Here is a 27,209-nt window from a genome sequence, read left to right as displayed (position 1 = left end):
TCGTCAGTTATTATTTGTATGTCTGATGAGAAGTAAAAATGAAATCATAAACAAACCCAGCACCTATGGTATACATATTATATTTTGTGTATGCAAAAGACTTGCATCAGCTTAAGTTTATTGGACTGAAATATTTCTGTATTCATTTTAAACAGTAAAACATGTATTCTAATAAATCTGTTTTAAAATTAAGTTGAAGCTACAACAAAAAACATTGGTCTTTGTTCAGCACCTTTGTAAAATCCAATATTCAACTGTAGCATTTCATTAAAATTAAACCCTGAAGTATAATCTTCTTGTTGCCTGTGAGAGATAAAAGTGTGATTTGCAAAGAAACCAATTGCATAATACACAGTCCCATCACACCCCTCAGAAAGGAACAATAACATTTCAGAGCCAAACTTTTGAAGGCAGAAGTTGCAGGGGATCCAAGCCAGAGGCAGAGAGCAGTGCCTGTGTTTGAGTTAATTTGATTTTGTTGTTGTGAAAAGTATGAATCATTGCCAATTACACATTCCCATAAAATTAAGCACATTGCTTTCAACATAAATCTGTGTATTAGAGTTTATACACCGGATTAGTCAGTTCTAGAGACAGTGTAAATTGGTCCACCTCCTTTTAAGTCAGTAATTTCTTGAACAGAAGGATAATTCCATTATATGGAATTTTCTTGGTAGGTCACTTTTGTTTAAAATAATGTTAGTGTTCTTCTAATATGTGAGCAGTTAGAGATATTCAAACTATCAGTTCTCTGGATACATGCATATAAAACAGTAGGTGCATTTGCAATATAGTTATTTATTGATTTTATGCAAAAGGCCTTTTCAAAATCAGTTTATAGTTTTAAAAGAATGAACTATATGCTTTGGTTGTAGTGACTTCCAATACCATGTGTTTCAGTTAGAAGTCCAAACATACCTATTGAATTACCATTTAAGGTAATACAAACAATATATTTCTACAGCACTTTCTGTCTATTTCTCCTATGTTTTTTACTCAATAATAGAAAAGGTTTTTTCAGCCCCAAACCTCTGGGAATTTAAAATCACATTTTCTGGAAAACCTCCAAAGCTAATGCATGAACCCAGGACCTATTTGTTTCTCCCATCTCAGAGAGAAACATTTCATCTTCTACATTGTAAATTTTCCATCGTGACACAGAAGCTTTTCTGTGGAATACACTAAAAGGAAACTACTTTCTAAATAGTTGTGCCAAGTGATTTTACTGTGCAGAGGAATGTCTACTATGAAAGCCAAGATATTGCTAGCACATTAAATCCATGATAGAGATCTGAGCAAGTGCTGTGTAATTTCTAGATGCTTAGCTGTAAGAAACTAAAATCAATAGGAATTTTCCTTATCACTAAGTTCTATTTACTGATGTTAGCAACAATGTTGAGTGAAAGGAAATTGATTCCTAGGTTCTATAAATCTTTTTTATTAGATATGATTATGAATTTAAATACCTGCTTATTTGGGTTCTCTTAGGTCTATACCCATTTTCACACTTTCAATAGGCAACGCCACGTTTTAATTTCCTAAGGTAGTTTAGGGTGTTTCCTTCACACTTTAAGTAATTCACTGTCCAAAGCTGGTCTATGCCTAGCTTCACTAGTCTCTTAATTTCCAAGTTAAATGGACCTTCATATTCCTACAAATAACCCATTTCCAAGAATCATTATCAAAACAAGAACAGTTTGTCCCCACTCTCCACAGATAGCAATAATCTGAGGCTGTCTTTTGAGTCTTGTTTCAGTCTAATAGCTGGCACGCTTTGCTTTGACTGTTCCTGCTATTTATTCCTCCACCATTTTAAGATGACATGTAATTTCAGGAAATTGCTCAGATTCTTCATTTGATAACTTATTTCAAAAGTCTATTAGATGGTAGTCTAATCCTATGGAGCACATGGAAGAAAATTATTTCATCAGAATTGCTTTGGTGGGAAAAGGAATGCTATCACCACAGTTTGAGTGCTGTTCTGCTATTACTTCAAATCGTAAATAGCTCTGTAAAGAGTTGTGTTGAAATTTCACAAAATATCACTGCTCTGTGTGCGGCCAAAGCTGTGTCTAATATACAAATGTGAGGAATAATATACAATAATATTCAATATGAGGAAGAGTGAGGAAGAGAAACTTTCAGAACTTACCAGAGGTATATGTTTTTGATCACTAGCTATTAATGTATGTCCATTCTAATGACAGTTCACAAAAGTTGCAACTAGTTGCCCCAACAAAAGGGTTTTACACTGCAAAACAGACTAAGCCTGGACAGTACTTGCTTTCAGTCCTATCAAACCCTTCATGAAAACAGGTAAACTGGCATATGGGGGCAGTTGGAGGTTTAAGCACTTGAAATACAAGTTAACTTGAGAGTGAAGAGCAGACAAAATTCTGCCAGAAGACACTATGTGTGGCATGCCCTGTCTGCTGGTCAGCAGATAACTATCCAAGGCAGATCAGTGATTTCACCTGCTCCCATAGGCTTGCGTCTCTTTGAGATGAGTCAGCATGTTGTTATCAGCATTTTTTGTCATCTACAGTTTCTCACAAGGCCACCAGTTATGAAGAACAGCTTTTTTCAAGCAACTAGAGGAGAATACTCAAAACTTAATTCTGAATGCAAACTCAAAAGCATTTTTCCCTCCCCTATTTTGTTCAGAAATAGGACTTTCTTTCCCAGTGGGTTTTGACAGTTTTATTTCTGCACCTGGTCAGGTATCTGAAAAGGGAAACAATTACAGTATAATGCTTAGAAGTGAATTCTACTTTAGTCTGGTTTTTTATCCACAGGAACCACAGAACAGCATGGTCCTATTTTTCAAATTTAAGTCTTTAAAACAAAAAAGAAAGGTCCATTCACTGTAGAAGAATGGCTGGAGTGGCTGACAGTGCTGGATTGCTTCCAGTTTGCTGCTGACAGATTTGACAGGTCATGGCTATAGGTCTTGTGTGAATTATCCATATCCCTTCTTAAGTTCTAAAAAAGCACCTTCTCTGTTACAAAAACAGACTTTTCTGAAAATTAAGTGAAATCCTATGGCTTCCATTCTTTCCTCTCTTGTTGATTATAACACAATATTTTCTTTATAGAAGGACAAGTTTTGAACATTTTCCTTAGCTATAAAAATTTATTTTCTAACGGGGTCCATAGGCCAAATCATAAGCGAAAGCATATTTCTGCCATAGACACATTCAACTAATATTGTACTATGACTACTAATAATTTAAAAAACAATAAATTAAAAAAAAATAATGGAGCTGAAAGGTGAGGTCAGTGCTAGCCTCAGTTTTCTTGAATCACCTATTCTTTTCCAAGAAAACATAAGCGAATACATGGTCAAATATCATTCTGCCAAAGGAAAACTTGTTGGGATTTTTTTAGCTATACAATACTGAGTACAAAAGGAATCTGCCTAACCATTTTACTTGTTTTCTTGGGAAACCCTGATCCTTCAGCAAGCATAGCATTATGATCCACTTTCTTAGGTTCTGCTAGAATTGCTGTAGGCAATCAACACCTCTTCCAACCCATTTATATACTGTTCGCTAGAATGGTTGAGCTGAAACTTTTGCTCATGCCAGCCTGTACAACAGACAGGAAAGCAGCATCACTTAGAGGCAGCATTAACACCACACTGATAGCTACTAAATATGACATGACTACCCATTATTACACCTTCCAAGCAGAGAACATTTCATTTCACTGGGGGAAATACCAGCTAAAATATTAGCAGATGAAAATTAAATCAAATTACAACAGTAGCTTTGTATTTTTCTGCACTATTTCAGAAGAAGCAGCATATATTAGAGTTTTAAACTTTTATTTCTAATTTGTGTTCTTTGTAGTTCAATGTCTGGGCAGCCCAGACATCACTGAAATTGCAACACTGATAAACTGCATAAAAAGCTCATGGAGAAGGGGCTGGAGGGAGGGAAGTGGTATCTCCTCTCTCCCCAGAAGTGGCCAAATGATGATGCTGGGTAATGACATTCAGTTAAGCTTAGTCTCTTCCATCTGCTAAGACTTGAAGACACTTTTCTCTAAAAAAGGAAAGATTTTCATATGCCTCATATGCAATTGACAGCAAGGTCTTGCCTATGAAAAGTATTTAAAAAGTTTCCTAAGCTTACTAACTGTTTCTAAAAGGTCTTTTTTTCTCCCTAAGAACCAGGAAGTAATTTGAAAAAAATAAAGGGCAAGGAAGCAATGAAACAATCCTTCCATACTCTGTATACTTAAATGATGGCATTTTCCTTTGCCTAAGTTCCTATTCAGATAAATGTTTCAGATTTAAATAAAGCAAGACTATACTTTATAGTATCAGGTACCTCTGTGAAACTAGAAGAGATTCTAACCTTTGGACCAGAATGAACCCATGCGAAACTATTCAACTCTCTACAGATCAAGGCACCTCCTGCCAGAACCTTTGATGTCAAAACCTGAGAACTTAGGCATTTTTAACATAGGCATCTGTAAGTAGAAGTTTTGTAACTGAGAAGTGAACCAGCTTTAATCTCACTTTAATTACTTGTCCTATATGTCGGTAGCAACACAACCGGGCAACCATGGTGGCAATTGCTCTGATACTTACAGGGCTTAGAGTCATAGAATCATTGAATACTTAGGGTTGAAAAGGACCTTAAGATCATCCAGTTCCAACCCCCCTGCCATGGACAGAGACACCTCCTACTAGATTATGTCGCCCAAGGCTCTGTTCAACCTGGCCTTGAACACTTCCAGGGGTGGAGAATTTACCACTTCTTTGGGCAACCCATTCCAGTGCCTCACCACCCTTACAGTAAAGAACTTCTTCCTACATACAGTCCCTAATGAAGAGTCCCTCCCCAGCATCCTTGTAGACCCCTTCAGATACTGGAAGGCTGCTATGAAGTCTCCACACAGCTTCTCTTCTCCAGGCTGAACAGCCCCAACTTTCACAGCCTGTCTTCATACAGCTTCATAAACTTTACACAGACTAGCAAAACAAGAGGAGTACCACAGTGAATTCAGACTTTCTTCTTAAAGTTCTCAAGAAAACATTTGCGTTTGTTCAAAGAGAAAGGGGAAGGCTGCAAATGAATGTACAAACTAGTCCCTTGCACGTGAGCAGGGACTTTCAATGCAGAGTATAAATCTAACCATGGTTATTTTAACCGCAAGACAAATTATTGCCTGGCAGCAAGCACTGATACATCTGCAGAACTTGGAAGTTTCCTATATAACCAGCTGTAGAAGCTTAAAGGTCCAGATTTTTCTGTAAAAATACAGCTATATAGAAAATATGGGTGTCTCATGTGTTATGGAGGTCTTTGTATCCAGATTCTTAATTTGTCACAAAACCAGCTGTAAATCTATTTGTGGATTTCATATTGTCACAAACTGATGCTGTAGTACGTCGCTTTCATAAAGTAGACAAGAAAAAAAAAACCAAAATATTAAAATTCAGAATTTTCAAAATCCAGTCATGAATCTAAACTTGGATCCATTATAACCATTCACCAAGAGATCTTATGGGGGGAAAAGGCATCAGTATAGGAAAAGATGTAAATTAGTGAAAACAGCAGAGAAACTAAAAATACATCATACTGAATGTATCATCAGGATAAATCTGTTTCAAAAGAAACAGCTATGTTTTGATTATAAATAGATGTGGCAAAACTTCTAAATCATTTATAAAGGTTTAATTCAAGATTTTCTGGCTTGAACTAAATTCTAGGTGTTTACTGGTTTTAGAAATCCACCAGTAAAGAAACTGCTTCAGTCACTAGTTTTTACACCAAACTCAATAAAAATAAGAGCCCAATTATGAACCGCCCTTCCAGCCACATATGTTATGAAGTTCCATGCTACATGAAGAAAATTTACGCCTAAGGGAAGGACTAAAGATGTTTTTTTTTTTGTGCTGGCATAATACTGCCTTGGCTTCCATGGGCCTTGCACATGTATGGCTTAAATAACTTAAACAAATCCTCAGAATCCCAAACAAAAAACACCAGAAGTTGTACAGGCCACGTAAACACTATAAGAACTAAGGTTAAGGATTAGTTTGTGACACCCATGAGATAGCCCTCATTCAGGCTGTTGAATAGAGGGCTGCTGGCAATAATGCATTGTAAAGGAGAGTTTTACCTCTCTTCTCTGAAATCTTGCTTTTGCCCGACCTTTCCCAGAACCAGTTTGCTGACATGTCACCATAGTCATAGGAATTCACTATCACAAACTGAAAGTGATGAAGCAACCGTTGCTCACAGCTGCCTGAGCAGGACACAGTGCTGTGCTCTGGGTCTCTGCTGGAAAATATGAGTGGTTTTCTCTTCAGATGAGATACTGAGAGTATCTGTTAATAACATCATGATTTTACAGGTTATTAGATTTATTAACATTCAGGAAGATAGCCTATGATCAATGTATAAAATCATAAAATAGAGCTGAAGAATATTTTTGTCTGAAAATAATTTAAACTGATAGATTCCTTCTGTGCCTGTAGGCAATAGTGAAACAGAGGAGGCTAATAGAGGTTTAAAAAAAGGTGATGTGAGAGCTCGGTTTAGCAGCGAAGAATCACTTTGCAGAGTAGTTCTGTCTTAATTCACAATTTGGCTTAAGGTTTGATGAGATGTGATAACATTCTTCTCTTCTAGTTTCAGTGAATCACCTTCAACAAAAATATTATTAATTCAGTCCAACGAAAAAAATATTTGTTGCCAGTTTAAGGCAAGACACTGTTGGGGGTCTGGCTCTTATTTGAAGTAATTTCCATTTAGAGATTTGACCAATTTCTTGTTTAAAGAAGAACATCTTTAAATGCTTGCATTAAAGTTTCACAATTCACCAAAATAACATAAAACTTCATTAAGTCTTCACAGAAAGCTAACTTTACAAAATATTTTTTATCTTCAGTATGTACATTCAGTCAGTTGAAATAGATGAAACATAATAATAGCAGATATAAGAGAGGACATTTAGCAAAAAAAACCCAAAATCTGTATTAATATTCCCTGACAACTGTGTTATTCAATATGATAACATCTACTCTATTGTTCCTGTATTAATTATTATGTGTAATGTCGCTGTGCCCTGTTTGGTTTATATTTCTCAACTTGCTAACGGCTGAATACCGGAAGATTTATTCATGTAGTACAATAATATAGAAAACACAAAATAAGGCATCTGAAATAAAAGTAACACATGCTGGTGTACAGTTTCTACACCAAATGGCCTTAAATGACATTAAGGCATCTCCCATCAAAATATGTGCATTAATATTCTAGGTATGTGGTAAGAGAGATCCAGATAGGTAGGAGCAGTTGAGAAATATAATGCAGTAGCTCTGTTACGTCTGAAGAGGGGTGGAGGTCTTCATACAGTCTCTGTGAGAATAGATGGTGTACATATATTTCCCTTTAGCTTCATCTCCTTCTCAAAATCACCAAATGCAAAGAATGTTTCATGAGGAATATAAGGAAGGCTCACTGTGACTTTCATTTTCAAAAGATTACCATATGAAATCTTTCAGATGAATAACTGTTTTTCTGAAACTTTAACCCATTGTTTTTTTTCCTTCAGGCTGTTGATTTGAACTATTACCATGACTGGAGAAAAAAAAATGGTGGTATACTATTTGATTTAGAACAGGTTATTCTATGTGAAAATAATATCTGGGAAAGATGATAACACAATAGTAGAATGTAAAGTAAAAAAGCAAAAGTGTTTGCAGCTTATAATTTTGATAAATTAAGGTTTTTCTTTAACATGGATGGTACAGATATCTTTCAAGGTTTTTGATAATCCATTGTTCCCACCCTGTACAGCAAGGTCTACTAATCACCGACCTGCAGAAAGTTCTGTCTCCACTGGCTCGTCAGCCAGTAGCTTTGGCAGTGGATACAGCATGGATAGCGAAAGCAGCAGCAGTGCCACAGGAGATAATAATCTATTCCCCATCCCAAGAATGTAAGGCTTTTCCTTTAATATACTGTATTCTCTGTGCACTATGTATAGCCCTTTCACTTGCTAGAGTTTCTGCTCTATCAATAGAAAAAGTGTTGGATAGGTTGAGTTTTAAACTCTAGTCAAAATGCTTTAACCATAGGAACATTTACTCATGAAGCAAAATAAAAGAATTCAATGGTGACACTATGGGAAATGTTTAATAAGGTAACTAATTAGAGTACTTGCCAGTATTAAATAGTTATAAATATCAAGGGAAATTAATCATTATATACAGTTATATGCAGCTGAATAAATCTTGTCAAGTCTTTCTATTTGGGAGATAATTTTTTAAAAGACTCTTATCCAGCTGTAATGTTTCTGAAAGTTATTTCTGCTATCACCTCTAATAAGGACCAGATTGTCTATAGCTTTGTCTTGTGTAGCCATTTGTATCTGTAAAATTATATTAATTTTGAATTCAAAGGTGAAAAACAACAGAACAATGTGTAAGGAAACACGGAGATAAATAATTCTTGTACCATATTTGTAACATGCGTTATGAAGGATTACCTCGCAGAAGAAGACAAGATTAATTTTCAGTTAAAACTGAATTTAAAATAATTTTTAAAATTGACATTTTATACTAATTTTTCAGTTCATTGTGAACTCGAACAGCTTCTGTTTCTGCTGTGAAGCATGAAGCTTACTCCTTGGTAGCAAAGAATTGCACTGACTCTTTAGCCCCAAAGGAATCACATGCATCTGAAGATAGTGCCTTATATTTTCTATCACAGCATTTCAGAGTCTTAAGGCAAAAAGACAGAAGCACAAATATCTCATAGTAGCAAACATGGTTTTGACAGTGATTATAATCATGCCTTAGAGTTTGCAACAAGTATGCTTAAAGACAGCTTATAGAAAAGCTTAAAGATATTTAACTTTCATTACCTAAAAATAGACATCCAGATTGTAATCCAGGCTTTTTACTGGATTTTGCACATCCAGTGGAGAAGATATGATACTCGAGAACATGATTTATTCTGCTAAACTTACCTTAAGATTAATGTAAGTTTCAGAAGTAATTTTTTTCTTATACAAAACCCTAAACTGCAATGTAAAAGCATCATTAAAAGTAGATATTGAACACAATCATGCATTGCCTTTGAAGTAAACATATTGTAGACCTAATATCAATTTTGATTCCTTATATATTTCAACATTCACTATAACAGGATAAAATAAGGAGAGGAACTGTGCAGGCTGGTTGCAGAATCCCAGGCTGATGGTGGGCACATAGCAGACAACACCTGAAGGCCCCATTTTAAATATACAGGTTTAGCAAGATGTGATTTCCATTGCCTCCAGACGAGGAAAAAAAAAAAAAAAATCACATTCTTCTGTGATCTGTCCAAATAGCAGCAGAAAAGAACCATTGTCCACTTTAATTTCTTGAAATTAAAGATACATATACATACTGTTTTCTTTGAAATACCCGTGAGGTTTGTCTTTTTGTAGGCAACCAAGCCTCACTAGCTTGGGTGTATAATTTACTTAGATCTGATCTCTTTGCAGTCTTACTGACACTATGACCGTATCTTTTAACAGAGGGAAGATGAGCCAGAATGGACAAGAACCAGTAAAGCAGTCGGGAGTAGGATTAACCGATGCAGAAGGTAAAAAGAAATACAAACAACACTACAGTGATATCCCATGTTCATAGAATCAATATGTTAGTTTCTTTTATTGTTATGTTATGAAAGATTATCTTATTCTGTCTTTGAATTGTAAGTTAAAATCCTGACCTTCATTTAATCTAAGGGCCCTTCACTCATAGTACCAATATAATGAGTCCTCAGTTTAAATGAGAACAGTTTTTTACCTGTTTATTTAAAGTACTTATATAGTTAGATTGCAATGAATAATATCTGTCTTTCAATTTTCATTGCATTTCATAGTATTGGAATAAAAAAAAATGAAGTATGGAGCTGACTCAATACTTATTAAATTAAAAAAAATCTAATGGCTGCCGGGCTCTATTTTTATAACATTTCAGAATATTTCCTTTATAAAACAGTTATTATTTTGGGTGTCTACATAAAACACTAAGTAAAAAGGTTAACAGAAGATCAGGGTTAACTGCTGCACATAGAGAATAGTGAAACTTCTCTGACTGGGAAATCCTGAGTGAATATTTTGGTAGGAATGTGGTGCTGCCAAAGGAGACATTGTAATACTGGAGCTGGAAAGAACCCGACAGAATGGCTTTAAAAGTTTTATTAGCAATGCGATTATCTCTTTCATGTGTAATAATGGACAACTGCATGAAAAGTAAGAGACTGTTTGTATTGAAGGACATGTTAGGAAAATTCCATTTCCCTTTGCTTATGAGGTATATTCTTTCAAGTGTATGTTTCTGTTGACCTCAAACACAAAATTTAACTATGACCTTCCGTTTATTATGTAAATAGTACTTTTCTCATTTATATACATTTCAATGAAGCTTTATGGTATTACATAAATCATAAATTGTAATTAATATATATAACAAATTACCTTCATGTTAAGTTCAGTCTTAAAAAACCCAATATTTTTCAGATTTCTGCAGTCTCTACATGGGGAAATAATTGCTGTTGATATATTTGAGGTAAAAGTGGTCGATGTACCACAGATCTGAAGAAATCAAATTAGGATTTGAAGATAGAACTGTAAAACTGTCTTTTCCAAAGCAAGAGTCTTTGACAGTGCACATGCATTCAGTACATATTATTCACCATACAAAAGTAAAAATTCAGCTGCTTATCAAAACTTCAGTATGTTCAATAGTATTTTTAAGTATTTGAAAAACTATTTTTTAAAAGAGAAACAATGGGATGAAAATGGGAAATCAGGAATTTTCCATTTTTAATTTGTCATGATGTGTTTTATACATAATGATAATTGTAAACAAATAGCTTTTCATCATTTTGTTCATCATAAATTACCCTTTAGGTAAGGTTTTGGATCATAAATTTCAGAACCTAAAGACAGAAAATATTTTAATTTGATGTGTGCATCATTCAAACAAACTCAAGCAAAAAAACCCAAACAAACCCCAAACAAACTTCTGAAACTTTCTAAAAGATGTGTGTATAACATTTGATCATTAAAATTGCTTTTTTAAGCAAAGTCACGTTTCTGCTCATCTTCAAAATCTGCAAATAGTTGAAGAGCTGCAATTCCCTAATTTTCACTTACCTAATTGAGAACTCTAAGAGTTACAGCTCCAAGTCTGATGAGTGGCTCTTACTAAGAATTGTTTTGCCCATTGAGAGAAGCTTGGGTGGCCAGCCTGGTTTTTAGTGTCTGACTTCTAGCTGACTAATGTAGGTCACATCAATATCAAATGATAAATTAAACTAAAAGCTGGAAAACAATTCAAGTGCATATCAGTTTCACTATGTAAATATAATTGTCCTGTGGGCAAGTAAGTCAGAATGTAGAGGAACTCAAGATTAACTGAGAATTACTTTAGTATTACAGAATTATTGTGATATTCTTTTCAGAGATGAACAAAAGTGTATGAAAACCTTAAAGTCTTAAAGACCAAATGATATCTTTTCTGTATATCTGTGTTGTGGACCAGATGAGCTCTGCAATTAACTGGAAGTAAATATACATTGCTGGTTTTCATTAATTTGTAGAGAGTTCCCATGGTTAACATTTGTATTTTTGTTTACACATATGCTTTTAGTGGTGTTATACTTAAAAACCTTTTAATACTAGCACTATTTTTACATTTTCAGATATTCTTAATGGATAATGCCTGTGAAAAGTATCCTGTGGGTTGCTCTCTTTAAAACTGTGCAAAATAAATTCAATTGCTTACATACGCAGATCTACTGCTACTTGAAATGTTTTAGTCATTCAAGTCATTCACACAGGCCTGGCAAATATGGCAGGGCACTTACAGGGACAGAACCTTTAAGACAAGTACCTGGAGGGAAAGAAAGGTAGGACTCTCGAATGACAATGAAAACTGGTTTCTAGACAGCTGAATCAAAACTGTTAACAATGGGGTCTGGGTTCACCTCACAAGGTTGACAGCAAAGTTTAGTCATCTATAGAAGTGGAATCACCAGAGAAAAATATGCTCCTTTTGTAACTGTTTATCCACTACAAAAATGTGCTATTGTCATGTTGGGAATAGTTTTTGTGCTACTAAGATGTAATAATTGACTTATAAGTAAATATTGGAAAGCAGTACTATTTACATTGCTGATATATATGGTCGATATAAATAACTTTGAGTATTTCTATGACAATCTTTGTTTCTCTGAACATGTCATGTCATATTCTGTATTTTCATACTACTTGATAATATAAAATAATTCAGAGTTTTGTTCTTGGACACTGTGTTACAGTTCTTTTTCTGATATGCATGGTTGCATGCTATCTTACCCTGAACATCCTGCTCTGAGCAGAAGAAATGCTTCATCTTCTTGAGCTTCAGTAATTCTTATGATGCATACTGTGACCTTCATTGAGCCATGCAAACCAATTTCTCTATTAGTTTCAGAAAGTGCGATACTTTTTGTTTAAAGATTTGTTATGACATTCTGTAGAACATTACAGAAATTACGGACAAAAACTGCATTCCATGTAAGGATTGAAACTAACAATTAATATATCGTGTTTAATACCTTAATTCAGTCGTAGATCATGAATGGTCTATCTTCCCTATGAAACCACTCGACCAAAAGATTACAGACTATTTTTGTCCTACCCAGCTATTCATCCAATTAAGAAATAAATGGGGAAAATTATTTTCATATATTTCAAAAGTATGAATTTACAAGGCAAAACCAAGCTGCCATGATTTCTAGTAGAAAAGAGGTATATAGGTAGAAATAGCATTTTAATTAAAATAGTTTACTATAAGGAAATTTTGAATCTTCTCATTTTGAAGGTGCTATATGCATGCAAAATATCATTCCTCTAGGTTTACAGACATTGAGGTTCATCTCAAATACAGACTTCTTTTGGAAAGATGAACATGCTGGTAAACATGACCTGGCTTCACCCATTCAGTATTCTTTTGGAGTGAGTGCGCACTCACAGTGTTTCTGTCATCTTCTGTGACCTCGTTGTTAGGATTTTCAGTCAGAAAACTGGAAACTTTGTATAGGAACAAAGTGGTTCCCTGCCACGTCTTCAAAGACTGTTCATGTCCTAAATACAAAATACTTCTCTAGATAGTTCTGCCATAGCTCAGAATCTTGCTTTCTGACACTTCCTGCAGTCCTTTGAGCATCATCCTTTGAGTGTATTAAAATGAAGTCTTGTAAGTAAGAAAATCTCTCCCTATATAAATGACTGAACCTGGACTGAAAATTGCAGAATATTATAGTAAAGCATATGTAGATGTATTTCCACACCTGAGCAGAAGGGAATAGATTTGTACTGCTTTGAAATCTGATGATGCACGCATACTTACTGCAGGATCACATACTCGTGATATGTACTCATTGTTTACATACCCTTTAATGAACTCCTTCAGGGTTTTCCTTTTTTGCATGCTGTGCATTTGCCTGAGTTATGGATTTAAAAACAAACAGACAAACAAGATCTGTGATAACATCATGCTTTAACAGACAAATTTTACAGTACTGTGATTTCTATTTCATCTATTCAGAATAAGCTAAAAAACAGAACTTTTTTTTTGTTAATTTTTGAGCTTTGTGGTTTATCAGTGTAGCTTAAAAAGTAAGAAATTCAATTTTAACAGTTTAATCACTTAATTTTATATTTCATTAGATAAGACAGTCTAATCTTTATTTATGAGAAAAATGGTTGAAATACCACATAAAACTTAAAGCAGTCTAGGAGGTCATTCAAATAACATTTTGGAGCAAAGGTGCATGACATCTCTAAGTAAGGGACTGGTAATCATTTGACTTGCAAATTTTCTGTTATAGGTTTCTGAATAATCCTGGTGAAATATTCATCCATGTCTGCATAGAATAGACAATGGAGAAAATTATCTTACAAACTGTATCACACTTTCCCTTGAAGAGACACCCAGGTATAATATGTGGATGAGCTCTCTTGAGTAAAATAAGTCATGAAACAAATGGGCAGCACAGGCTCAACTAAGCATTGCCACATACTTCAAAGTAATTAAAATTCAGAATAAAATTAATTCTCCTTTCACTAGCTAGAATAACTCTTTTTTAAGCCAAAGGACTCACTGTGGTGTGACTGATACCAGACTAAGGGCTTGAGACGTTGCTTGAATCAGGCTGATATATATTCGCACTTTAAAAATTTAGCATTTTGATTTTTTTTTACTCTAGTGGTTGAAATATCAGAACTATAATATTTGTCATTCTGAGGATGTTCAGAGACAAATGGTCTCAATTTTAGACCTTCAACCAGAAAGTTATAAGAAAGAGGAGACAAAAGGCAGATGAAGGAAATTACTTAAAGCTAATCATGATACAGTTACTTATACATACAAATGCTTTTCTGCCTATGCAAAAATACTTACTTTGATGTCCTGGTTGGCCAGGCTGAAAATGGGGAGCTTACTGGAGATGAGAAACTTTTCTTGCAGAAATCTGTATCATTTCACAAAAAAGAAAAAAAAAATCAAATCAAAATATGATGCTTGATATTCATGAAGGAAAGTTATGGTTAGAATTTAACATCTCGCTAGATTAAAATTAAGGTGAATTTTATTGCCTTGGACAAGCAATGGGGACACCGAATGAAACCACTGAGACTGGGAATAATATAGGGCATAAATCAGATTAAATATTAAATGTATGTAATTTTCTTTCATAATTAAGTCTAATTCATATCTTTGTACCTATTAGAAGGTAACTTCTGCAAAATGTAAACTCGCCTTAGTCATCTAACATGAATACCAGAAAGAAATATTTAGCCAGTTTTAAAAATGTTTTCATGAGTATTTTTCTTAACTGTTCTTAAGTATTAAAAAAAAAATTAAGAAAAAATAGTGTCCTGGGTTCAGCAGTAGCAGTCATGTTTCTCCTTGGTAGCTGGTGCAGTGCAGTGTTTTGACTTTCGGCTCGGGAACAGAGCTGATAGAGATGAAAGATAAAGAAGCAAGCATTGCAACATTTATAGGCAACAAAGGTACATAAAGGAAATCAGATAATAAAACATGCAATCACTTTGAAATGCTTGGAATGGGTTCTTTGATATTTAATGGAGAAGCACTGTAATTAGGAATAAAAGTGCAAAGAATGCAATAAAAAAGACTCTAAAATGGATATTCTGGGTTTGGACAAGAGGGATTTACATACCTGGTCTAGTGGAAGGTGTCCCTGCCCATGGCAGGAGGGTTGAAAGTAAGTGATCTTTTAGGTCCCTTCTAACCCAAACAGTTCTATGGTATGAAAAAGGTTACAATAATCATAGAAGAGTTTGACACACAAACTGAAAATACTCCTGTACTGTGTGACTGCTGTTCTCAGAAAAGATGCCTATTCAGAGAAAGGTATTTTGCAGTTGTAGAATGAGAAACACTTTTATCCTTCACTTTCTTCTGTACCTTTAAGCTTGAACATCAGCATGCACACCTCATTCACTTAGCCTAATATTTTGTCTTGAAAGATATAGTCAGTGACTCTATGCCGGGAAAATGCACTTTCTTTTTATTCTTCCCATTGTATTGAGCTATGATTACTGAAACAGGTGACGTTCTGCATTGTGTAGCAGGAGTCTGAGAACTGTTATTTCCAAGAAAAAATTGAAAGTACCATTATATCTCATTCAACTGCTCACTTCCAGGTTTAGGTCATTAAGTGACTGAGTAGAGAGGAATTGTGAATCCCCATGCCCAAGCTTACTAGCAAGAGTAGACTCCAATTAACCTAAAAATCATGCACTAATTGGTATTTATTTTTCTTAAATTTAAACTGAACTTTACCTTCAGACCAAAAATTTATATCTCCCACAACATAATCCTTGAATCATAGCACACTAACAGCATATAGATCAGCAGTAAATGACCAAGTCAGAACCATTTGCCTTCAAAATAGCAGAGAATTTATGTTATTTTGGAATAGTTCCATGTTTCTGCACCAAGGCTCAAACCAATTCTTTTCAAGGCCTTTTTAGGCTGGTATCTCAAAACCACAGGAAACACCATCAATTCTGTTCTTGCAAACATGTCGTATGCTATATCATTGTTTGCCACCTTCCCAGTAACTCAAATATCTCAGAAGTATTGAAACTTTAATCCCAACATATACTATAAGAGAAGCTAAAAAAACAGTCTGGACTTTCAAGTATTTTCCTTGAATTGATAGAATCTTGTACTGACCATGTATCATAGAATAACAGAATCATAGAATCATAGAATAGTTAGGGTTGGAAAGGACCTTAAGATCACCAAGCTCCAACCCCCCTGCCATGGGCAGGGACACCTCACACTAAACCATGTCACCCAAGGCTCTGTCCAACCTGGCCTTGAATACCGTCAGAGGTGGAACATTCACAGCTTTCCTGGGCAACCCATTCCAGTGCCTCACCACCCTCACAGGAAAGAATTTCTTCCTTATATCCAACCTAAACTTCCCCTGTTTAAGTTTTAACCCGTTACCCCTTGTCCTATCACTACAGTCCCTAATGAAGAGTCCCTCCCCAGCACCCTTATAGGCCCCCTTCAGATACTGGAAGGCTGCTATGAGGTCTCCACGCAGCCTTCTCTTCTCCAGGCTGAACAGCCCCAACTTTCTCAGCCTATCTTCATACAGGAGGTGCTCCAGTCCCCTGATCATCCTCATGGCTCTCCTCTGGATTTGTTCCAATAGTTCCATGTCCTTTTTATGTTGAGGACACCAGAACTGCTCCAAGTGAGGTCTCACAAGAGCAGAGTAAAAGGACAGGATCACCTCCTTCTTTGACCTGCTGGTCACACTTCTTTTGATGCAGCACAGGATACAGTTGGCTTTCTGGGCTGCAAGCACACACTGAAGCTGGCTCATGTTCATTTTCTCATTGACCAACATCCCCAAGTCCTTCTCCGCAGGGCTGCTCTGAATCTCTTCTCTGCCCAACCTGTAGCTGTGCCTGGGATTGCATCAACCCAGGTGAAGGACCTTGCACTTGGCATGATTAAACTTCATAATGTTGGCATCAGCCCATCTCACAGGCGTGTCAAGGTCCCTCTGGATGGCATTCCCGACACTGTTGACTGTTGACTAGACTGTAATGGATATTGATCCATGGATTTAAAGAGAAATCCAGCCAATCCAAAATGTTACCAACACTGACTTGAAGAGTGGTTGAATTGTATCTTTTTGGTTTTGAGTTCATGTCCAGTAGTACATAGCAAAAGAAATCATGGTGGGCTCTCAGTATGTTTCCTAAAGAGTAATATAAGCCTAAACTCTTCTTTTCAAAGAGCATTTTTAGCAGCTGTAATATCTGCTTTTATAGCCTTATTTTCATTCTGATTTACATGTAGATGAGGTCAGTTTGTGAAATGAAATATTACTGAGTAAAATGTGATCTTTTCCCAGGAAGAGGCCTAAATGAAAGAATGAGGTATTGCCAGACTTCTCCACTATCTCTATCAATAAAAAGTCTAAAATTCAACCTGGCCTTGTTTAAACTATCTTTAATATAAAATTACACCTTGCTTTCTGCCATTAGGTTCTCCCAGAGGTCTGGTACCTAGCAGTCTTGACAGCACAAGATAAAGTAAGATTTTGCCCACAAAGTCTAAAGCAGAAAATATCAGCAAGAGTGCTTTCTTGCATGAGCAGCTGCTTCAGTACAGAGGAAAAAGGGACACAAGGGAGAAGAAAATAAGTAATGAAAACACTTGCAGGTAGTCTGTCACACATTGAGGCCTTCATAATGCAATTCCTTTATTTTGGGGAATGCAAATTTTTATTTCAAAAGTTAAGAAGATCAGATATGCTTTCTGTCACAAGGAATCCTTAAGCAATGAATCAGAGCTATGCACTGACTGTAGTCTTTATCCCCTATCTCTGTTTTTAAGCTATGTATAACATTTTATACATTCTCCCTCAAGTGAGGAATACCCCTACTGCTAATACCTAAATACCATACTAATTGGAAGTGATTCAAGATAAACAACAGCAGCCTTGTAAACTTAAGAATTATCAGCTTCCTCCCTAAACTCTGGGAAACATTCCTTTTATCTGTCCCTGTTTGGTCCAGCACTCTAATTTCCCCACCTGGTTCTCCAGGAATAATTCGAGCAATTAGTTCTGCCTTCCTGAGATATTTGCCAGTATAATCCAGTTGGTTTTCCTGAAAAGAAGCAGAAAGAATTGAAATAACAATAAAGAATGCAGCCAGAGATGGAAACATAAAAGAAAAAAGGACAAGATAATCTGCTATATTCATGTATCCACATCACATAACATTGCTCTACCTAGTTAAAAATCACCTTGTTCCTGAGTTGTTATGCTAGTGTTATTAAAAAAGAAGAAAATAATAGAGGGAGTCTGGCTGGGGTTAACTAGTGGCTGGCCAATGGCTTGTGCCACTCTTGTATGAACTAGGACTGAGTGGCTATTAGCCATTAAATCATGTGGCAAGAAAATTCTAAAGAAAATGATTATTTTTTAAGCATCCATTAAAAATTCTGCTTTTCCCATGGGATCTGTAGAAAATTAACAAAAATTAAGAAGACAAACAAGCAAAAGGAAAACCAGAAAAATTTGAAAGTACATGTGTTTAATCTTGAAACCAAAATATACTCTTTGATATGATGCTTTAATAGTCACCTGGTAAGATAATTTGCTCACCTCATGTTCTTAATTACATTTACTGGCCTACCTCTTAAATGCATTTCCACTAATTTAAAGCTGCTTGGACTTTCTGGGTGTTTCTTTTAGTGACTTCTTAAATATATAATGGGGTCAGCATGTCTGGGCTGGGAATTGAAGTGCTAGTAATTCCACTAAAAGAGTTAAAAAAGCTACATGGATTCATTTTGAGGGTGTGGGAGGGAAGTCATGGTAGAATTTCAGTAATCTATGTCTTTAAAAGTATATGGTTATGAAGGAAATTTGATGCAATACCAACTGGCACATTTAGTAGAAATACCAACTAATAGTGAAAACCTTCAACAATGTAAACCAAATAGAAGTATTTCCCCATCAATAATGGGATAAAGGGGAAGATTGTGGAGTGTACAATTACAGGACCTGAGCCTGTCTGGTGTAAATCTGAAGAAGGGCTGCTTCACATAGTGAGTAATATAAAACAACTTTGAAATACAGTCACTTTTCATAGTAGGTGCTCATTTAGAATCAGCAAAAGTCAGGTTGAGGCATTATGATAAAAAGTGATGTGTTAAACCCTGGATAAATTCCCCTCTGTGATGGAAATGAAACTACCAGGTACTAAGCTGGGGTTTTAAATGTTGTCTTCCTAATAATTATATATTAGAATATATAGATAGATAATTCAGGTGATCTTCTCCATTTACCAGTGTGATTAGGACCTGGAATTTTATGTATACTCCAGGGAAAAAAACAAAACAAAAACACAGGCACACACATACAAAAAAAAACACACACACAAAAAAAATTCCTCAAAACCAAACAACAAACAAACAAACAAATAAACAAACAAACAAAACAAAAAGAAAAACAAAACAAAACCTATGTAAAATATATCTGGTTTACAATCAGTAGTGTTCAGTGCTCAAACATGTATAAACAATTAGGTATCAGGAATGCAGTTGAGGGGACTTCAAGGATCATCCCATTACTTCAAAATGCAATATTGTTTCTTAAAGGCTTTGCTGACTTGCACCAAAAAGTTCTTAGTGGTAATAGAGACTTTACAGCTTCATTAATCTGTTCTAATGCTTGATTATCCTTGATACTAAAATGTTTTTCCTAACTCCTAGCCTAATCTTGCTTGTTGAAATTAATACTCAAGGAAATAAGAATTCAAAATCCATGCTCCTCCCCTTACAATCATAGCAGATTTTATCAAGCACTTCCGACAAATAGCTTTTCCTGAGCTTGCCTACAAATGATAGCACAGCTGTTCCTACTGAATAGTTCTGGATTAGAGGTCTACTTCTACTGTGCTTATTTGAAATATCAAAAGAAAAATTAAAAGAAAAATAACCTGTCTCTACACTTACCAGTCCTATCCAGCTCCTTAATATTTGTAACTTGTGTAAAAAGAGACGGCATTGTGTGTTATATGTTTAGAATATTATTTATTCTTTATTTCTTTTCTTAATTTTATCTTGCTTAATTACAGTGTTATGCTAGAGATTCAGAAAGGAATCTTTTATTTACCTTCACATTTTTTTTGTAGTATAAGCCTTTTTTTTTATACTGATGCTCAAAGAGTTATCTTGGAATACTGTCTAAATGCAGATGAACCTGTAACCTTCTTAGGTGGGAATCACAGGGCAAGCTCAGAATTATTGCACTGTAAATTGTGTTTCAAGATAGAAGTTTTTGTAAATCAGTGCATGAGAGTGCATATAAATCTTTCATATGCTGCAATTGCCTAGATGTATTTGATTCTCATGGTAGAGAGTCTGCTTTCATTTCTATATTATAACCTTGTGGTTTTCCACCAGTTTATTTTGAGATCTATATGCTTTTCATAACACTCCATTTTCATTATTTTATCCTACGATAATAGTCTTACAGGACTGCAGCTTTAATTAAATGTGTTATCCATTGCAACAGTATGTCAATAATGTTTTGTCTGTTAAGGAAAAGCTTTGGAGTGTGTATTTTTCTTAAAGAATTCCTAGCAGTTTGTTCTGTCTAGCTATCTGTAATTACTTTAGGTTATTATATGTTGCTCTTCCCTTTTGTTTATTATTTATGCTGGTACTAATAGGCTGTGATTGGAAGGGAATCAAATGGACAGAAGAACAGACAAATCTAGTGGCAGAAAGTGCTGTATTTGCATAGAGTAGGATGCAAATTTATTTATCTACAAAGGGATTCAGGGGCTTTAAACATAGGTGTATCCTGCTGTTTTAAATTCCCTTTTTTTCTCCCTCATTTCAGTTGCTGCTTCAAAAAGTCATGGGTATCCCACAGGCTCTTCATCACATCTGCTATTCCTGACCAGATACTTCAGCTTCACTAGCACCCCAGATCCACATGTTCATATAGGCATAAATCTTATTTGCTTCTGCAGCCAAGACAGTATTCAGTATTCCCTTCAGTGTCAGCTACCTAGAGTGACAGTCCTTTAACACTATCTGTTAAGAAGTAAAAGATTATAATGAAAATTCAGAGCATTTATTTTAGCTTGCATATCTAAGCTTATGTGGCTGATATCAGATGATATCAGTACTACCAAATGGTCCCTGGGTTTGCATGTGTGTTAATGCTATCCAGTGCATAGGTCTTTGTTTTCTGAAACACCTTTTGGTATGTTTTCTTTTTGTTACACTTGTTTTTATAAGCTTTCTTTATATTTTTTTGTCTGCCACATTAGCTTTGCACTCTGACTGATTGTGATGTGATAATAACATGACGTGAATGATTTTCCATACCTTTGAAGAAAGTGCACAAAGCTTCTGGAGATAAGCTGGGTCAAACTTCTTATAGACACATCTGCCTTTGTGTTTCACACTGCTGTGGTAACTAGAAGTTCATATATTTCCTGAAGTCTTGTAACATACTGACTATGCGTGATCACTCGGTTTGAGTGATTTACTAGAAAAAGCTCCATATGCAACTTGCATCAACACCTGCTGAGTATGGTATGGATTCTTAGTATTAACTCCTGCTGCTCATCTAGTATCTGTAGCATTTATTCATCAGCCTCCTGATTGCCTTGTCTATGCCCTGCTGTGTGTTTAGCTTCATAGAAATATATTCATATTCATGGAATACTATGTTATATTCATGAAGGAATTGGGTTCTCATTGATCTCAATACAATTATTTGACTCTTTTTATAAACTATGTCCTTCTGACTGGTCTGTTCGTCCTAAGAGTTCTTTTTTTCTTGGCAAGTAAAAGAAGAGAAAAGGCATCCTTTCTTTCTTGTATCCGAACATTTGAGAGAATAACAAACATAGACACCTTAGCTCATTGTTTATATGTTGGTTCTAAGGCTATTTGGTGTTTTGTTCATGTCTAAAAGCAGTATGTACAGTCTCTGACTCTACATAGACACATTTTCCACACTATTTTCCACTTTTGAAAAGTCTACACAATATCCACTCTGAGTGTCTTCCTTCACACTCAGTGCTTGCTTTTCAAACATTCCCACAAAACAGAATTACCTAAATTCCTGTGAAATTGTACTACAGCATATTATAATTCAGAACTCTGCAGTGTAACAACAGGTTTTTAAACCCGTAATAAATTTGTACATGAAATCTGGCCTTTCCAAAGAAAGAAATCTGAGCTGTATTAGAAAATGAAAGAGAATTAAGAAGAGAAATATGTATTTCGTTTTTCCAGTTGATGAACATTTTGTGCACAAGAGCCTTTACATCAAAAGGAAAATCGAATTTGGGAAGCGGAGCTCTTCACTTCTTCTTATCAGCAACACCTTACTTAAGTGTTGATCCACTGACTAAAGGGGCTACTCCACATTTGCAAAATTATACAACAATGTATATTCCGATAAATGTCTCATCATTTGGGGTGAGATTGTCACATTGCCTTGCCACGTTATAAGGGAAAGACTGCACTGAAATCACAGATGCATCCAAGTATATGACAAATCAGTCCCCTCTTTATTGGCAGCATCTACTGCCCTCAGATTACTTGTTCTGAACCAAATTCCCAAATTAAATATTGAAGTTTATATTGCAGTTTTCCTGTTGAACAAAGCTGAGTAATTTGTTTCAAATAAAATTTTCTGTTACTGTCTACGGATTCTAAATTGAAGGCAGCTTGAAAAAAAACCAGATGTAATAGGAAGTAACGCAAATCCTTGGAGAAAGGAAACACACAAACCCCACAAACATGTTCTTTCTTCCCTGCCTCTCTCTGAGGTCAACTGAATATATGGATGTATATTTAAAGCACTGACATAAATAATTATTCTTATTTCTGCTATAATTTTGAGCAGAAAATTCTTTCTTAGGAGTATTATGTCAATTGTGATTCTGAATTAAAAATGTCAAATTTTTTTGGATGCATTTTGTTAAGTTCTCTACATGGTTCTTTTTATATGAATAATCCCAATTATATAATAGCAGATTTTTTTTTTTTTGTAATAAAGGTCAATGTCAACGAATTTCTCAGAACAGATTTCTTCAAAATGTTGAAAGTTTTGATGACATTTTAAATAAATAAATAAATAAATAAATAAATAAATAAACAAGCCACAAAATCTAACCAAAACCTGATCAACTTAGGAAGGGATACATAAAACTGACTTTTATTCCTTAGCTTCTTAATGAATCTTTTGAGTGAATCACCTGATCTTTATAATGTAGTTTCCCATGGCAAAATTAAGGTTCTCATACATTCTCAACTGCCTGAAATGCTTTGAGAATACTGGCTGGAGAGCTTTGTGTAAATACCTTTTCTGATGGTTCCAAGTTACTGTTGATTGTTAGTATAGGAACTTCAAGGTTTCTGTATCACTTCATTAAGACAATAGAGTTAATACTTAAAGAAAATGCTTCTATCTGAAAATATAAGCTGTGTTCACTCTGTCCTTTCATCTGTCTTTCTTATTATCTTTGTAATCTCAAATGAATATTTGAAATTATATCCAACTCATTGGAATAACACAGAACTGAAACATGCACCACTTAAGGGTTATTGGCCCCAGCCTGGACTGGGATTAGGAGGAGAGATTGCTGGTCAGTCCCTCCGCTATCACCCTTTAAATTTTCATAGAGGTACTGTATACTTTGTGTTCAACTGTTCCTAGGAACACTCGTCTATTTATCCACCTGTAGACAAATGTAAGTCACAAATCTTCATCCACCTCCACTTCATTTGAGACTTTTTCATCGACCAACACCACCAAGTCCTTCTCCACAGGGCTGCTCTGAATCTCTTCTCTGCTCAACCTGTAGCTGTGCCTGGGATTGCGTCAACCCGGGTGTAGGACCTTGCACTCGGCATGATTAAACTTCATAATGTTGGCATCAGCCCATCTCACAAGCGTGTCAGGGTCCCTCCCTCTGGATGGCATTCCTTCCCTCTAGCATATCAACCGAACCACACAGCTTGGTGTCATCAGCAAACTTGCTGAGGGTGCACTCAATCCCACTATCCATGTCAGCAACAAAGATGTTGAACAAGACTGGTCCCAACACCAATCCCTGAGGGACACTTCTCGTTACTGGTCTCCAGCTGGACATTGAGCCATTGACCACAACTCTTTCTGTGCAGCCATCCAGCCAGTTCTTTATCCACTGAGTGGTCCATCCATCAAATTGATGTCTCTCCAATTTAGAGACAAGGATATCATGCAGGACACTGTCGAATGCTTTGCACAAGTCCAGGTAGATGATATCAACTGCTCTACCCCTGTCCATCAGTTCCGTAGCCCCATCATAGAAGGCCACCAAATTGGTCAGTAAACAGTCAATCTTATGTAGTCTCACAAAAATCTGTACACATCTTACATGTATAGATCAAAATCCATAATAATCCAGTCTACTTTGTATGAAATCTAACCTCTTTGTAGGTGGGCAAGAACCCTCAAAGCTAATTTACAAGATATGGGGAAAAACAGATTGAAAAAATGATGAAAAAATGCTAAATCTCAGGGATTACAGAAAACATCCCACTAAGATAGCTGGGTGTAGCCCTGCTAATAAATGCAGCAGTGCCTGAGACCTATAGTCTAAAAGCAAGTGCTTCCCTGCATTACATTACTTCAGAAAATAGTCTCAGTGACATCATTATGTTCATGCAGGCTGAAGCTACTGTACTGTTATGATACAGAGCAGCAACATAAATTTTAATTGAATTCTTCAATTTTACTTTCAGATCCGATTCCTTTTGAGGGAAACTAAACTGGAAGCTCGTTTCTAGATGAGTACTAAATGTACTCCTATTCCTAGATACAACATAGCCAACCATGGTCCTTTGGACAGAACAGGCCCACATGCAGAAAAAGAGTATTTGTATCACAGACGAGAGTGATTTCAGTTTAAAAGCAAAGCTCTGAACTTTATACAATATAGATGTAGGTGCCTCAGAACTGATTCCTTTGATCTACTGATTTGTTCCTATAACACAAAATTAGTACTAGTTTAGACACAGTAGCAGATAATTAATCAAACACTTAGGTATAACTACATATAATTCGAGAATCTAGTTTCCTACTGATCTTTAAAATTAATATAGAGGAAAAAAGACAGAAAATATACATACCTGGTTTTCATGCTGCCATCCTGTGACCAGTTTGGTGAGAAAACCCCTTTGTGCCTGAGTCACACAAAAGAAAGGAGATAAATGTGTCAGCTGCCATATTCTACAAGAAATCAAACAAGAAAGATGTGAACAGTGATGAGCATTTCATCTCTTCCTACCACATTGCACTGAGGGAAAGCCTTTCAGGTCCTTTTGAGGAGGAAATAAATAAAAACACACAAGAAATTCTCACAACATTCCTATTTAATCTTTTCCCTAGATTTTTTTGTCATCTTAGTTTGCTTGTTTTATGTGAACTGAATTGACCTATAAGGAGGTGCTATTGTTTTTGTATTTCTTAATCTCAAAACATATTTAAAGCTCTTAAGGTAAGAGGCATTTTTATGTTGCATACAAGCAGGATTCTTTCATTTTTTATATATATTTTTTTTCAGTCACCATATGAACTGAATTAAGTAATTTCTCAATGTGCATATTAATTTATAGAATTATATTAAACTCATCCTTTCATAAAGTTATTGGACTTCAAATAATGCTTGTGACAGTAGAGACTGCCTCTAGGAGTTAATGGGAGTTTTACTATTGGGAGTCATAATTACCCATCGTGCCCTTTCAGTTCTGCAATAAACTGTGAAACAAAATATTTGAATATATTTTGTTGAAGTATATAGAAAATGTTTCATTACAGTACAAAGTATAGAAGATGTATGCATGGTCAGGACATACATAGGTGACATACACGGTCAGATGTAATCGGTTAGATTAGTATTGCATAACAGTGTAGACTGGGACATACTCCATGAAAGTCACTAAAATTTCATCAGCCCAAGATTGGCATAAGAGAAAAGGGATCACATAAGGAGAAGCTCTCAAGTACTATGAAAAACACAGGAGCAATATAGGAAAGTGAAGAAAAATTAGGATCAAAGCATTTAGCTGACTGAGCAACTAAAGTGCTGCAAATGATCCCTGAAGGTGGGAAGTCTGTCCTCTGAGCAACCCTGAGCTCAGACTCTGCAGCTTTTACTCCATTATTTAGTGTAGTAGCACTACTGTACCTATGATATTTAACATCCCGGGTTGTCACTGGACTTACTCACTGTACAGTATTTACTTTAAATAAGTAAGAACTTTCAGAAAGTTGCTTGTAGAAAAGTAAGAAATCCTTTGCAACATAAACTTATTCAAATTCAGATGACCTGTCTTGTGCTCAGAGAAATATCCAAATGTTGTAATTCTTTTTTTTGCTGCCCTCGTTGCTTTCTGTAGCATTGGTTTGTGTTAGTGTTGTTTGAATTGCAGTTAGATTGGGAAAAGGGAAGGTAAGATTTATGAACAGTTTGAAGTTAAAAAAAATTGTATGACATCACATTTTAAAGGAAAAATTGAGCTAACAGTATGAGGCTTATTTAGTTAGCTGTAACTTCATAAACTTAAATTCAAGCCCAGGGATTGAGTATTGATTAGTTCAACAGGCTAATATCTTGTGGTCATCAACTTACGCTTAAGAGGTGGGCTGATGCCAACATTATGAGGTTTAATCATGCCAAGTGCAAGGTCCTACACCTTGGTGGGAGCAATCCCAGGCACAGCTACAGGTTGGGCAGAGAAGAGATTCAGAGCAGCCCTGCGGAGAAGGACTTGGGGATGTTGGTCGATGAGAAAATGAACATGAGCCGGCTTCAGTGTGCACTTGCAGCCCAGAATGCCAACCGTATCCTGGGCTGCATCAAAAGGAGCGTGACCAGCAGGTCAAAGAAGGAGGTGATCCTGCCCCTCTACTCTGTTCTTGTGAGACCTCACCTGGAGTATTGTGTGTAGTTCTGGTGTCCTCAACATAAAAAGGACATGGAACTGTTGGAACAAGTCCAGAGAAGGGCCACGAGGATGATCAGGGGACTGGAGCACCTCCCGTATGAAGACAGGCTGAGGAAGT

At 35.7% G+C, this 27,209-nt stretch overlaps 1 protein-coding gene and 1 long non-coding RNA gene across 9 annotated transcripts in view; one reads left to right on the top strand and one right to left on the bottom strand.

The window, feature by feature from the left end:
• PCLO (piccolo presynaptic cytomatrix protein) overlaps positions 1 to 27,209 on the top strand; it is a 356,344-nt gene that overhangs the window by 302,523 nt on the left and 26,612 nt on the right. For all 7 annotated transcript variants that reach the window (XM_057422563.1, XM_057422567.1, XM_057422564.1 and 4 more), the window contains 2 exons: positions 7,818 to 7,959; positions 9,544 to 9,611. In XM_057422563.1, coding sequence (XP_057278546.1) covers positions 7,818 to 7,959; positions 9,544 to 9,611 — 210 coding nt within the window. The remainder of the gene's footprint in view (positions 1 to 7,817; positions 7,960 to 9,543; positions 9,612 to 27,209) is intronic.
• The window catches only part of LOC130606318 (uncharacterized), a 36,694-nt gene that overhangs the window by 2,261 nt on the left and 7,224 nt on the right, over positions 1 to 27,209 (bottom strand). The window contains exons 2-6 of one of the 2 annotated variants that reach the window (XR_008973949.1): positions 25,274 to 25,373; positions 18,153 to 18,228; positions 15,246 to 15,328; positions 14,465 to 14,534; positions 8,992 to 9,045 (exon numbers count right to left, since the gene is read on the bottom strand). This is a non-coding gene — a long non-coding RNA (uncharacterized LOC130606318). Of the gene's footprint in view, positions 1 to 8,991; positions 9,046 to 14,057; positions 14,343 to 14,464; positions 14,535 to 15,245; positions 15,329 to 18,152; positions 18,229 to 25,273; positions 25,374 to 27,209 lie in introns of those variants that run through there. The other variant, XR_008973950.1, reaches the window with a different exon arrangement.

This window comes from Pezoporus wallicus, unplaced genomic scaffold, assembly GCF_028554395.1.
Source record: "Pezoporus wallicus isolate ANWC-B61680 ecotype Strahan unplaced genomic scaffold, APGP_CSIRO_Pwel_v1 contig_3058, whole genome shotgun sequence".
Classification (NCBI taxonomy): Eukaryota; Metazoa; Chordata; class Aves; order Psittaciformes; family Psittacidae; genus Pezoporus; species Pezoporus wallicus.
The sequence above is the reverse complement of the archived record's forward strand: the minus strand, read 5'-3'. Positions and strand labels throughout refer to the sequence as shown.